This window comes from Myotis lucifugus, unplaced genomic scaffold (assembly GCF_000147115.1).
Source record: "Myotis lucifugus unplaced genomic scaffold, Myoluc2.0 scaffold_329, whole genome shotgun sequence".
Lineage (NCBI taxonomy): Eukaryota > Metazoa > Chordata > Mammalia > Chiroptera > Vespertilionidae > Myotis > Myotis lucifugus.
Window position 1 is genome coordinate 712,112 of NW_005871377.1, and position 13,064 is coordinate 725,175.

Consider the following 13,064-nt stretch of genomic DNA (forward strand, 5'->3'; position numbering starts at 1 on the left):
GTTGACCAATATGTACTCCCAACAGCACTTATGAGAATTCCTGTTGCATATAATATTTTTACAAGCTTAAAAGAAAAAATAACTCTAGTTCAAAAGATACAAAATAAATCTGTTATATCACCCTAGCTTCATGTTTATTTTTTTAATTTATATTTTAAATATATTTTTATTGATTTCAGAGAGGAAGGGAGAGGGAGAGATAGAAACATCAATGATGAGAGAGAATCATTGATCGGCTGCCTCCTGCATGCCCCCTGCTGGGGATCAAGACCGCAACCTAGGCATGTGCCCTTGACCGGAATCGAACCCGAGACCTTTCAGTCTGCAGGCTGACGCTGTATCCACTGAGCCAAACCGGCTAGGGCTAGCTTCATGTTTAAATTACCATTTTAAAAGCTGTTGCACAGGAAAAATGTTAACATGCCCCAAAATGTGAATAGTGGTTGTATATTAGATAGAAAAGAGGATCAACTTTGACTTTGAGAAATATTTGAAATCCTTTATAGCAAGCATATGTCTTTTACTTTTAATTACATTGTCTTAAAAAATATTAAATAGAACCAAAAGGCACCCCTCAGCCCTGCACCTCCCGGCTTGCACTCCTTTAATGACTTTCTAGCTTCCAAAGATGTGTTGAAATCCCTTACCTGCTGCCTCATTCCTTTTATTCTTGTGGGTTTAGTTCCTTTCTCTTGCTTTACTGTCATTAAGTGAAGTTTCAAGAAGGAGAGGAAATAAATATGATCAATCTTCCACTTTTAATCAGAATTCTATGCATACAATCCAGTCTGGTTTTGTACATTATCATGTGGGGAATGGGATGTATCGAAGAGCCAGGTGCTTGTTCTAAAGACCTCATTCTGGTGACTTGGGGAAGGTGGGGGGGGGGTGAGGATGGACTGGGAGGGGAGCACCCAGAGGTGTGTGGGGAGAATGGTTAAAAAGCTAAGTTCACTCAATGGTTAGAGCATCAGCCTGCAGACTGAAGGGTCTCGGGTTCGATTCCTGATCAAGGGCATATACATTGGTTGCAGGTTCCCCAGCTCCCTTAGGGGCACATGCGGGAGGCAACCAATCAATGTGTCTCTCACGTTGATGTTTCTCTCTCTCTCCTCACCTCCTCCCTCCCTTCCACTCTCTCTAGAAATCAATGAAAAAATATTCTCGGGTGAGGATTGGAAAAAAAAAAGAGCTAACAGGAAGGCACAGAGGCAGGCTTCTCACTCAGCTGCAGCAGGATGAAGACAGCAACAAAGAGGGCATAGAGAGTCTCAAGGGCACATCACAGGGCTGCTCACCCCAGTTCTGCTCCAGGATAGACTCCACCTGGAAGGAAACCCACCAGACTGTAAAAGCTAGAAACATAGAAATATACCAGCAATGGCTAACACTTGGCCACACTCCTGAACCCTGAGCCCATGGCAGACACAGTCATCCAGCAGAGCCCTCTTTCCTGCGGGCCTAGAGAGCCTGATGCTCTCAGCATAGTGACAGGTACTGCTAACCAATCAGTTTGGCACTTAAGATGGTACCAACTGCCTCCTGGGACTAACAGTTACACTCCCGCCCCTTGCATATTCCTAATTGTCCCAGAAACTATATGCCACAAACCAGCTTAATGGACATGAGCTGACAAAGAACTACAAAGTCAGGAGGGACAGAATCCTGGGATTTCTGGGTCCCTTGAAAGCATGGGCATTCACTTCTACTAAGGCCTGGCCCTCAGCCCAGACTCTCTTACCTGGTCCTTCATCAGGGGCAGGGTCCCCTTCTTTAGGGTCTCAGCCATAAGCTCCTTCTCCTCAGACAGCTCTGAGGATAAAAAAGAGGGAGAGGCACACAGTGGAACAGGGCTTCAGTGTCTGATCAGACCCAAGACAAGCATGAGAAGAGGTTCCAGAGAGCTCCTGGGAGTGCGAGATGGGAGTATTTCCAAATGGGCTCCTGCTTCCCTCTTAGCCTCCAGGAGGTCGGAGACTGTGCCAAGGGGGGAAGAGGGGGCAGTCCCTCAACCCCTGGTCTGGGGGAGATGGCCAGTTTCTGAAATGTGATGGTTTATTCCTCACAAGAGGTAAAGGCAGTGTGTAACACCCTCCTGCCAAGATTTGGTCCCCACAGACCCCTCTGCTCAGCATGTCCTCCACATCAGCATCCATCCAGACTCCTCCTCACCCTTCAAGGCTTCCAGGAACTCCAGAATGGCTTCTACACATGCCTCAACCAAGATGCCAGCAGCATTAAAAAGGCTACTCAGGAGAGGACCTGCTGGGCCCTCCATCTGCAGCTCACCGGAGGTCAGGACTTTAGACACCTATGGCCAGGAGATGGGAGATGAGCACAAGTCCCACTAAAGCAGATTGTCTGCAGTGTGTCCGCTGCCCTCCACCTAGCCTTCTCCCTCTCGCTGCCCAAGTTCTTTCTTGGGTCTCTTACTTTTTCATCTAGATCCTTCAGCCCCTCGTCTGTGGTGAGGCACTTAGTGAGGTAGCTTAGCACATCTCGCTCCTCTTCAGGCAGATCCTGGAGACCACTCACTGTGTCCTGCACCTTCTCCTTCATGTTTCTTAAATCCTCCAAGTTCAAAGACTTTCCTATAGAGGCAGCAGTTAAGAACCCAACCTACCCAGCCCAACAAGCTCCATTACCAAGACCCTACTCTTCGTCTATGTTTCTTCTGGAGAACACTTCTGTATCTTCCCTTCCTCTAATCTTTTCCTGTTAAAATGAAGCACCTTTCTTCCCAAACACCCACCATCATTGCTGCCCGCTGACCCCACTTCCCTCTCCCTAGCTCACCCCCAGTCTAGTACCAACCCCAAATTCTTCTCCACCTCCCGGAAATCAAAGCTTATTGAGTCCTTACCTTTCAAAGTGAAGCCTTTAGATCACACTAAGAGTAGTGAGGATTTAGAAGAAGTTAGAGCAGTGGTTCTTAGCCTTGACTGTACATGAGAATCACCTGCGAAGTGATTTTAAAAATCATGATGCCCAGGCCACACCCCCAGATCAATTAAATCAGAATTTCTGGCCAAAACCGGTTTGGCTCAGTGGACTTTTAAAGTTCCCCTAGGTCAGTGGTCAGCAAACTGTGGCTCGCGAGCCACATGTGGCTCTTTGGCCCCTTGAGTGTGGCTCTTCCTAAGCCTTAGGAATACCCTAATTAAGTTAATAACAATGTACCTACCTGTATAGTTTAAGTTTAAAAAATTGGGCTCTCAAAAGAAATTTCAGTCGTCGTACTGTTGATATTTGGCTCTGTTGACTAATGAGTTTGCTCTGTTGACTAATGAGTTTGCAGACCGCTGCCCTAGGTGATGTCTATGCACAACCAATGTGTTTAGAGGAGACAGATGCAACCCCCAGACTAATGCTAAAACCTGCTTTGGGCCCTGACCTACCTTTCTCCCCTCAAGCCTTCCCCCCCAACCCACACACATACATACTCAGCCACCCCACCTGAGCTCCAGTCCTTGAGGCCAGAGGGCTCAAGGGTAAAGGGTGCAGCCACCCTGAACATAGCTGGCTCCCATCCTTACCTAAACAAGAAGCACCACCATCTTCCTCTGCAAAGAAAGGAAAAGTTATCTCAGAGAGTATTTAGGTCACCTCCAGCCCCCTGTTGATATTCTCTTCCCAGTGATGAAAGTTTTCATTCCTGGACTCTGGGCCCTCACTGCCCATGCCAGGGAGCCTGTGTCCTCCTCCCTGTGTGTAAATGACAAGCACTATATTTGCAGACCCATCCCCACATCCTCAGAGATAGGCAGCCAGAGGACTATGCATAGATGATTGAAAAAGAAACAAGCCCAGAGAAGGTGTACCACGCTGTCAGAACTCAGCAGACATGTGTCAGAGCAGGGCCTGGGATCTGTCTCCCGACTCTCTGTTCCGGCACATAGAACGACAGAGGTTCACTCCTCCGAGCTAGCAAGGCCTTGCCAGGACTGAACCTGTAACTTCTACAACTTCTGGAAGTTTTTTGAATTTTCAACCACATCTAGACCTCACTATCCCTTCCCAAGGTCTGTCAGGCAGTACAATTCTTCTTCTGGGATCCAGGAAAGACTGAAATTCCAGAGGAAGCCACATTCTGAATCACAGGGATCTTCTGGTCTAACCCATTCATTTTAAAGTCAGGATAACCATGGCTCAGGAGGCTCTAGAGCTAATGAGTGAGAGAGCCAGGACTAGACCCTAAGGCCATCTGACTCCCGAGTCCAGTGCTATCATGTGAGAACTGGCCATGTAATTCAAAAGTGCTTCCCAGGGCTGTGACCCCGGGGCCCAGCACACTGACCCACACGGAGCAAGCCGGCGTTGCCAGATCTGGAAACTCTGCGCTAACATGCAATCCAACCTACTTCTCCAACAGGCACGTTTTTTCTCCTGCCCTTACCACAGTCCCCATCTCTGGTGCATCCTATTGCATTCTTAGTCTTAATAACTATATTTCCAGGCCATTTGTTATTTGTTATCCTGTTTTTAAAAATAGTATCCTTGCCCAATGTAGAATAAAGAACAGGAGGCCCAGAAGCTCACTCACCTTCTGGAAAGGAACAAATATCTAAAGTAATGAGAGAGAGAGAGAGAGAGAGAGGTTCCAGTATCAGAAAGACCAGTTTTCTCTAAGTTCCTCTTTCTAGTCACTCCCTCTTTCTAGTCACTCCCCAATCCTCCCCCCAAAATAAACAGCCCTGGCCGGTTTTTCTCAGTGGTTAAGTGTTAGCCCTAGGACCAAAGGGTCTCGGGTTTCATTCCCAGTTAAGGGCATATACCTTGGTTGCAGGTTCGATCCCACATGCAGAGGCAACCAATTGATGTGTCTCTCACACATGAATGTTTCTCTCTCTCTCTCTCTCTCTCTCTCTCTCTCTCTCTCTCTCTCTCTCTCCCTCCTCCCTCCTCCCCCCTTTCACTCTCTCCAAAAATCAATGGAAAAAATATCCTTGGGTGAGGATTAACAACAACAAAAAAAACAAAAAACAAATACTGGGAGAGAGATGGGAGTTAAAGCCTCTAGGGAAGGATTAGTGCAGCAATTCTCAACCTGTGGGTCGCGACCCCTTTGGGGGTCGAACGATCCTTTCACAGGGGTCGCCTAAGACCATTGGAAAACACATATATAATTACATATTGTTTTTGTGATTAATCACTATGCTTTAATTATGTTCAATTTGTAACAATGAAATTGGGGGTCACCACAACATGAGGAACTGTATTAAAGGGCTGTGGCATTAGGAAGGTTGAGAACCACTGGATTAGTGTCATGATGGAGCAGATCCTTGGTTCAGTGGTGTCTGAGCAAGGAGCTTCAGTCCTTCTCCCCAGCCCTGAACCTGCCCTCCTCCTTCCTGGTGAGCACCCTCAAGCTCACCAGGGCCCCTCCAGGCTGAATCAACCCCCCTTCCACTCATGTGTGAAGCTCCCCACCCACCTGCCCCCAGCAGACCTTGCTTACTCATCCTTTCCATGTTGGGGAAGACAAGCTGCTTTACTCTATAGCCCAGGACCAGCTTTGGGGGGATGGTCACTGCCTTTGGTGCTAGGAAAAAGGAGCTCATGTTAATTGATCCCTAGGTGCTTTACATAGTTATCTTGCCTGATCTCCCAAACAATCCTGGGGGGAGGTAGAGATCTCGTGCCCCATTTACAGACAAGAGAACTGAGGCTCAGTGAGGGTCAGTAGGTGTGTCAGTTTCACAGCTAAAAACTAACAGAGCTGAAATTTGAACCTACATCTGACCTCAAAACTCATGTGGTTTCCACTGTACATTCGACAAATGTTCATTGAGGACCTGTTTTGTTCCAGGCACTGTGGCTCCCGCCCTCCTATGTCTTAGAAAGGGAGGCAGACAATGAATTAGCAAAAAACCCCATGCAATGGTGACCCATGCGAAGTGCTACGAAGCAGATGAACACAGGGCATCACTAGAGATACCAGGGGAGGAACTTAGTGATGCCACACACACCTTCTTGGGCAAGGAGGGAAGTCCTAAGAAGGCTACGGAGCAGGCACGTCTACTAGGGAGGCCTGGAGGAAGAACTGAAGAGCCTGGAGTCTGGGCTGGCATTTCTCCACCCGCAGTGGGTGGGCCCAGGCTGGCTCTCCCCCCATGCCCTGTTCCCCGGACCCTAACCTTGCATTCATATTTGAGGTTGAAAAACTTCAGCAGGCTCCAAAATTTAAATTGCCGTTCACTTGTCAGGGTTTCCTTCTTTGTTGTCCCCAGAGTTTCTGTCACCAGATACGGGTCTTCTCCCCTTGTCCGCATGGATAGAAACGAAGTGGGTAGTTTTTTCTTCAGCTTCCTGGACAGAGTGTTGCGGGGTGAGAGTTCAGGATCTCAGGAGCCTCACCTCTCAGGGACATTTTCCCCTCTCCATCAGCCGTTCCTATTTGAGATTAAAGTGCACTTCGCCCACTGTGGGGGCAAGAGGGGGCAAAGTGGGAAGGGAGCTCAACTAGCACTTATGGAAGAATGTGCCAGCACCGCAAGCTCCTTCACACGCTATTCATTTCACCCTCATCACAACCCTATGATGTGGGCAGAAATGTACCCATTTTCACATGAGGAAATTGAGGCTCAGAGACAGGTTATGAATTGTCCATGGTCACACAGCTAATAAGTACAGAGCTGGGATTCAAATCCTCCTCTGTATGAGTCAAGCATGTGTCTTTCCCATGGCACCGAGATAGGCATCTACCCAGCCCACAACACTCCCTCCTCTGAGAAGGGGCTCCAGCTCCTCAGACTGATTCCTGGGGCCTGGACGCACTGTCCACCCTTAGGCTCCAGGAGGCATCTCTGATTCCATAAGGAAATTCATTCTGTGACAAAAAACATCCTGATGGAACTTCTGGTATTTATAACCCAAAACCCTCAAGGAAGACCTCCATCCTTGCCTCTTCTGACCTTCCTCTGTCTAATACCCTGTCCCCCAACGTTATATGCACAGACAACTTTGCCTCACCCTAGAAACAATAGGCCTTCCAGCCTGGCTGGCTGGCCTGCTGGCTTGACTCAGTGGTTGAGCGTCAACTTTTAAACCAGGAAGTCATGGTTCAATTCCCGGTCAGGGCACATGCCTGAATTGCAGGTTTGATCCCCCAGTGTGGGGCATTCAGGAGGCAGACAATCAATGATTCTCTCTCATCATTAATGTTTTTATCTCTCTCTCCTTCTCCTTTCCTCTCTGAAATCAATAAAAAATATATTTTTTAAAAACAGGCCTTCTAGAAAAAAATTGAAAAACTGAGCTCCCTTAGAAAAATTCCAGACTCCTCCTTAACAGTACTATGGTAAGGAGAGGTAGTTCCAAGGATCAGCCTTTCACTTTTTAATTAAAAAGGAAAAACAAAGGCATCCATCCATTCAGGGAGGGCTCACCCAGGAGAGCCATGGGGCCCCCTTTCCTGAGCTGCTCCAGTTTCCAACAAGCCCAGCAGAGGAAGGAAACTCCACCACCAGCAACAAAACAACTGCTGAGGGGAAGGCTGGTGATGTCCCTGAAGTCCCTTGGAAGCACCTCAGCTATCAGAACCTCTGTGGCACTTGGAGCCACCCAGGTGGGGTGGGGTGGTGGCACTTTCTGTGCAGAAAATGTCCTACAGGGGTGCTTTATTTGGTTTCACCTCTATCCTCTTACCGAGTGCTGGCGATAAACCCAGAGACTGAAATAAGCACAAAATACAGATTTGGGCAACTCAGTATAAGAAAACAGAGGAGAGCGGCCTCTTGAAACCAGTACGTTTTGGTTCAAGCCAGAGAAATCAGTCACCCTGGAGGACAGCAGGGATGTGAGTGAATTGAGGGCATCAGAAGAAGATTTCCTGATCCTGGGAGAACGAGACAGCTTCCTGAAGGTGGAGAAGAAGAGTACGGCAAGCTTGAGGAAAGGAGTGGGTGAGAGGAGTACTCGGAGTAGGGAGTGAGGCTGCCCCCACTCAGATGCCCTTGGGGCTTCTCCTTTTCCTTCTCCCCACGGCTGCCTACCTCCAGCCTTACCTGTCCTGGAGGGAATCCAGATGTGGCTGGATGTCCTGGACCACAACATCGTGATGTCATGCCTGTGGGACTCTTGGAAGGCCCCTTCAACTGTAATTCCCCTGGGCAATTTCACTGTCGACTCCCCTGTTGAGTCTACCACATCCACAGCTTGGAGCGCAGCCTTTGAACCTGGAAAGAGAAGGATAGAGGTCACACTGATCTCTGAATTTCCAGAGAAAAATGCATTTTGGAACTGGTGAGACATGACAGAAGTGGAAATAGTGCCTGGAATCAGTCCTGTAGGTGCGACACCAATGTCTCAGGACCCGTTTGTTTCTTGAGCAATGTAACAGTTTGCATGTACTTTATCAGAGAGATAAGAAAAAGCAAGCCTTATGCACACAAAGAGTGCAGCATAGAAAGGGGGATAAAAGACTAATTTTATAGGGGAGACATGATGAACACTACCTCAGCCAGGTGACCAAGGCAAACATCAATAGTGAAAGTCAATTTGATAGTCCATACCCTTGATATAGTGTAAGGAGAATAGCTCTACCTCTATGGTCTTCCTTCCCAAAACCCATTATTATCTCAGTCTAACCACAAGAAAAAGGCATCAGACAAATTCCAATAGAGAGGGATCCTACAATAGGCCCTTAAAACTGTCAAGATCATCAAAAACAAGGAAAGTCTGAGACACTGTCACAGCCAAAAGGAGCCTAAGGAGATGTGACAACTAAAGGTAATGTGGTATCTTGTTTGGGGTCCTGGAACAGGAAAGGGATATTAGGTAAATTAAGATAATCTCAATGAAGTATGGACTTTAGATAATAAAAACAAACAAACAAACAAACCCTATGCATGCTTTAACAACACCATGGGCACCATGTAGTTAAAAAAATAAAATAACCCACCTGAAAAGGGAGCAGGCCAAGTTGCTAAAAATCAATTCAAATGACCAATTGAATTCATTCCTATGGATTTTTTTAAAAGTTTGGTTTCACCTCTGCCTCTGAAAGTTTTATGCAAATAGATAGACTTTCCCTTTAAGGAAGTTAAACTGACTTAGTCAAATTTTTATGATCGTGGCAAAACACCTTGGTTGCTTTAGTAAACTTCTATATGAAAACAGCCGCCACCTCCCAGTAATCTGGACACTGTTCTGGGTCACGTGACAGCAGTGCCTGGCATGGCAGGTGCTCTAAAACTGTACAGTGCGACGGTCAGAATTGTCTTCCATCTCAGGATGACACCCAGATGGGCGACATTCGAGTCGTCTGAGCTGTAAAACTCCTCTCCATGAGGTGTGAGACACTGTCATGTCTTCAAGTGAGGGTTCAACAACACTTACCCTGGGGCTTCTCAAATCCAGAAAACCCCAAGAAGAGCTAAGTGTGGAGGCAGGGGGCGGAACATACTCCTCTAGGAGCCCCCTCCAGCCCTTGGTGAGTTCTGCTCACCAGCTACTTAGTCATGATCTCCGGGGAACACGAAGGGAGAATCATAACTGCCACAGCAGAATGACTTGGTGAACTTTGAGTGTTCCTCTGTGCAGGCACTGTGATAAATGATTTACGTAATTTATCTCATTGGATTTTTGCAACAGTCTTGCTCAAGTTGACAGATGAGAAAACAAACTTGTTCAGAGGTCACCCAGCTGGTAAGTGGTGGAGCCAGGCTTAGAAACCACATGTCCCCAGCTCTGAAGCCTGCGTGTTTTCTTAACCACTAAGCAAATGACCTCCATTTATGTACCCACTTAAGTGATAAACATATAAGGACATGAGAAGACATCAGCTAATTTTAAAACAAATTATTTACAAAGGGGAAATTGGGAAAGAAAGACTATTTAGGACTGGTTTCCAAGAAAAATAACTTTCCGCCCGGCTGGTATGACTCAGTGGTTGAGCGTCAACCTATGCACTAGGTGGTCAAGGTTCAATTCCCAGTCAGGGTACATGCCCGGGTTGTGGGCTTGATCCCCAGTGTGGGGTGCACAGGAGGCAGCCAATCAATGATTCTCTCTCATCGTTGATGTTTCTCTCTCTCTCCCTCTCCCTTCCTCTCTGAAATCAATAAAAATATTTTTTTAAAGAAAAATAAATTTCCACTTCCCCATTCCCATCTCCCATGCAGCTCTTCTGTGCATTTCTTAAATTGAGGTGTGTGGATGTGTTCATACAAATTCTAGTGTTTCTGCCCTAACCGGTTTGGCTCAGTGGATAGAACATCGGCCTGCAGACTCAAGGGTCCCAGGTTCGATTCCAGTCAAGGGCATGTACCTTGGTTGCGGGCACATCCCCAGTGGGGAGTGTGCAGGAGGCAGCTGATCGATGTTTCTAATTCTCTATCCCTCTCCCTTCCTCTCTGTAAAAAATCAATAAAATATATTTTAAAAAAAACAAACAAATTCTAGTGTTTCTGTTGACTGGTTCACTTGGTTGCTGGCAGTGTGAAGTTGAGGGTCGGGCGCAGTAGGAGGGGGCAAAGTTTCCTGGCTGGCCATCTCCTGTACCTCATAATGACCGGGAAGCCCAGAATCCAGCTCATCACACTGCCCTTCACCCTTGTCACTCTCCAGTATGTCCTCCAGGGTGAGGTCTGTTCTGTAGCAAAGGCGTGTGTTCATCTCCATCACCAGACAGAAACAATGAAACTTGTCAGCATCAAGGACGCTTCTGACTTCAATCATATCGCCTCCAGCATCCAACTCCTGGACCACAGCTCTTGTGATTGTCTTAAATACGCTGGGCATTGTGCCTGGACCAACTGGGAAAAGGAAGCCAAATTCAGTTTGGGAGATATTAGCTCAGGTTTTTTAATCTACCTTAGGCAGGTTGGGGTCAAGGAAGATCCAAAGGTTCTAGGACAACCAGGACTTGGGATTATTTGCCTTCCCTGTTTCTGCCCCTCATGGAAACCTTCTGGAGGAAGGATGGAGCAGTGATTGCCCCAAATGGAAACTAGGACCTGTTTTCTGCATCTCTCAGCATAGCTGTCCCCTTGCCCAGAGGGACCTTGAGGGGTGGGAAGGCAGGCCCTCCATCCCCTAGACCAGGGGTGGGCAAACTTTTTGACTCGAGGGCCACAATGGGTTCTTAAACTGGACCGGAGGGCCGGAACAAAAGCATGGATGGAGTGTTTGTGTGAACTAATATAAATTCAAAGTAAACATCATTACATAAAAGGGTACGGTCTTTTTTTTTTTTTTTTAGTTTTATTCATTTCAAACGGGCCGGATCCGGCCCGCGGGCCGTAGTTTGCCCACGGCTGCCCTAGACTCTCCCCAGTGCTGATAAGCAGAGGACCCAGAAAGGAATGAGGGGCAAATGATTACTTCTTCCTTTGGTTCTGACTCCTGGGCCTCCCTCCCTTACTATGCTCTGCAAGGTAGTTGCATGGGTGCCCCTACCAACCATTTCCCAACAAGTCGGCCTCAGAAGGAAATAAAAGAGAGGGGATTGAGTGCAAGAGTGGCTTGGAGCTGGGCGCCCTGGCCAGCCCACCTTCAGGTCCTCTCTCCTCAGTTTCAGGTCACCTTCTGAAGGGTCCCCTTACACTGGATAAACTAAAATGAATTCCACAATTCCATCTGGGGCATCTCCCCCCACCCACTCTCCCCTTCATCCTCTCCTGGTCTAAAGTTGGCCCCTGTACCGCTCTATCTCCCCTGCTCCGTGGGACCCCCCACAGGCTTGTTGCCAGTCCAGTCTGACACAGCTGCTCCCTCCCCGTTTCTCTTCAGCAGCAGCTCTTTGCCCCCACCACATCAGGGCTCTCTTACCTCTAAATCCTTCTTACTCTCTCCCCTTCCATCAATCACTCAACAACTCCTTTCTTTTAAGACAGTGGTTCTCAACCTTCTGGCCCTTTAAATACAGTCCTCATGTTGTGACCCAACCATAAAAATATTTTCGTTGCTACTTCATAACTGTAATGTTGCTACTGTTATGAATAGTTATGTAAATATCTGATATGCAGGATGGTCTTAGGCGACCCCTGTGAAAGGTCGTTCGACCGCCAAAGAGGTCGCGACCCACAGGTTGAGAACCGCTGTTTTAAGATCTTTCCCTTTCCTCAGGCTCCTTGGCTTCCCTCCTGGGGCCAGGGCTCCACTTCCCCATCTTTCCTCTGACCACCTTCCCTTAAGTCCCTCTGGCTGGCCAGGCACCTGCTCACCCAGGCTTTCTTTCCTGTCCCTGCCCCCATCATGGTGTCCAACTCTCAACTCACTCCCAACCTAGGAATTCTTCTGGGTGTCTGGAAAGGCAGTGTGCCCAGGGCCCACAGGCCCATGTCAGGTGCCACCCACCTCTCCTCTGTCCTCAACTACTCACCAGAAATGGAGGTTGTGAGAATCCCCTTTGTAAGATCTCTGTGCAATTCCTGGCCACTGTGTCTGAGGAAGCTATAACAAGGGAATTGAAAGGAGCTGGAAAGCTGGGTAGAGCTAGGTGCCCCACCTATCAGACCTTTAGATAAGCCACATTATGGCTGAGCTGGAGGCCGGGAAGGCCAAAGGTAAGAAACCCTTTTCTCCTTTTGAACACAGGGACCAGCTGGCGTATGTATAGCTTTATCTCTAACTGATATATATTCTAGTTGATTAGGTGAGTTTGGGCCAGGGAATGGTGCAGAACAAGGCACACTAGGCCATGCAATTCAGTGAGTTTGGAATAAACAGAATATGGGTGGTACCAATCAAGTGCCAGCAGGCAATGGCTATGGCTGTGTTAGGGCTACGAGAGTGATCTAACCAGAACCAGTTACCCAGATGCCAGGCAATGGTAGGTAACACTGATGACTCAAAGAGCAACAGTAACTAACACCTGTAGAGACAGGCAGGGTCAAAAAGGAGGACTCAGGGTAAGGGGGAGAGATCAACCAAAGGACTTGTATGAATGCATAGAAGCCTAACCAATGGACACAGACAACAGGGGGATGAGGGCATGAGTGGGGAGGTGGGGGGGCAACGGGGGGATAAGGACACATATGGAATACCTTGATCAATAAAGAAAAAATAAATTAATAAATAAAATAATAAAAAAAAGAAGAACTCAGCCCTAGCCAGTTTGG

The 13,064-nt window shown here is 47.6% G+C and overlaps 1 protein-coding gene across 1 annotated transcript; it reads right to left on the reverse strand.

Annotated features, from left to right (window-relative positions):
- Positions 1–1,174: 1,174 nt before the first annotated feature.
- On the reverse strand, positions 1,175–12,681 carry GSDMB (gasdermin B). Its single transcript, XM_023764375.1, has 8 exons — positions 12,326–12,681; positions 10,504–10,757; positions 8,007–8,177; positions 3,537–3,563; positions 2,434–2,591; positions 2,173–2,311; positions 1,742–1,812; positions 1,175–1,326 (listed from the first exon to the last, which is right to left on the reverse strand). Exons 3-8 carry the CDS (start codon positions 8,053–8,055, stop codon positions 1,225–1,227), a joined length of 546 nt encoding a protein of 181 aa, XP_023620143.1. The 5' UTR covers positions 8,056–8,177; positions 10,504–10,757; positions 12,326–12,681; the 3' UTR covers positions 1,175–1,224.
- Between the last annotated feature and the right edge of the window lie 383 nt (positions 12,682–13,064).

What these genes read in the sequence shown, in the direction of transcription:
- GSDMB (XM_023764375.1), bottom strand. Translation starts at nt 8,055, where the DNA reads ATGTTGTGGTCCAGGACATCCAGCCACATCTGGATTCCCTCCAGGACA. An exon ending in TGGTGGTGCTTCTTGTTTAG is followed by an intron (nt 2,592 to 3,536) that starts GTAAGGATGGGA and finishes CTGCCTCTATAG; the next exon opens with GAAAGTCTTTGAACTTGGAG. An exon ending in GTTCCTGGAAGCCTTGAAGG is followed by an intron (nt 1,813 to 2,172) that starts GTGAGGAGGAGT and finishes TTTTATCCTCAG; the next exon opens with AGCTGTCTGAGGAGAAGGAG.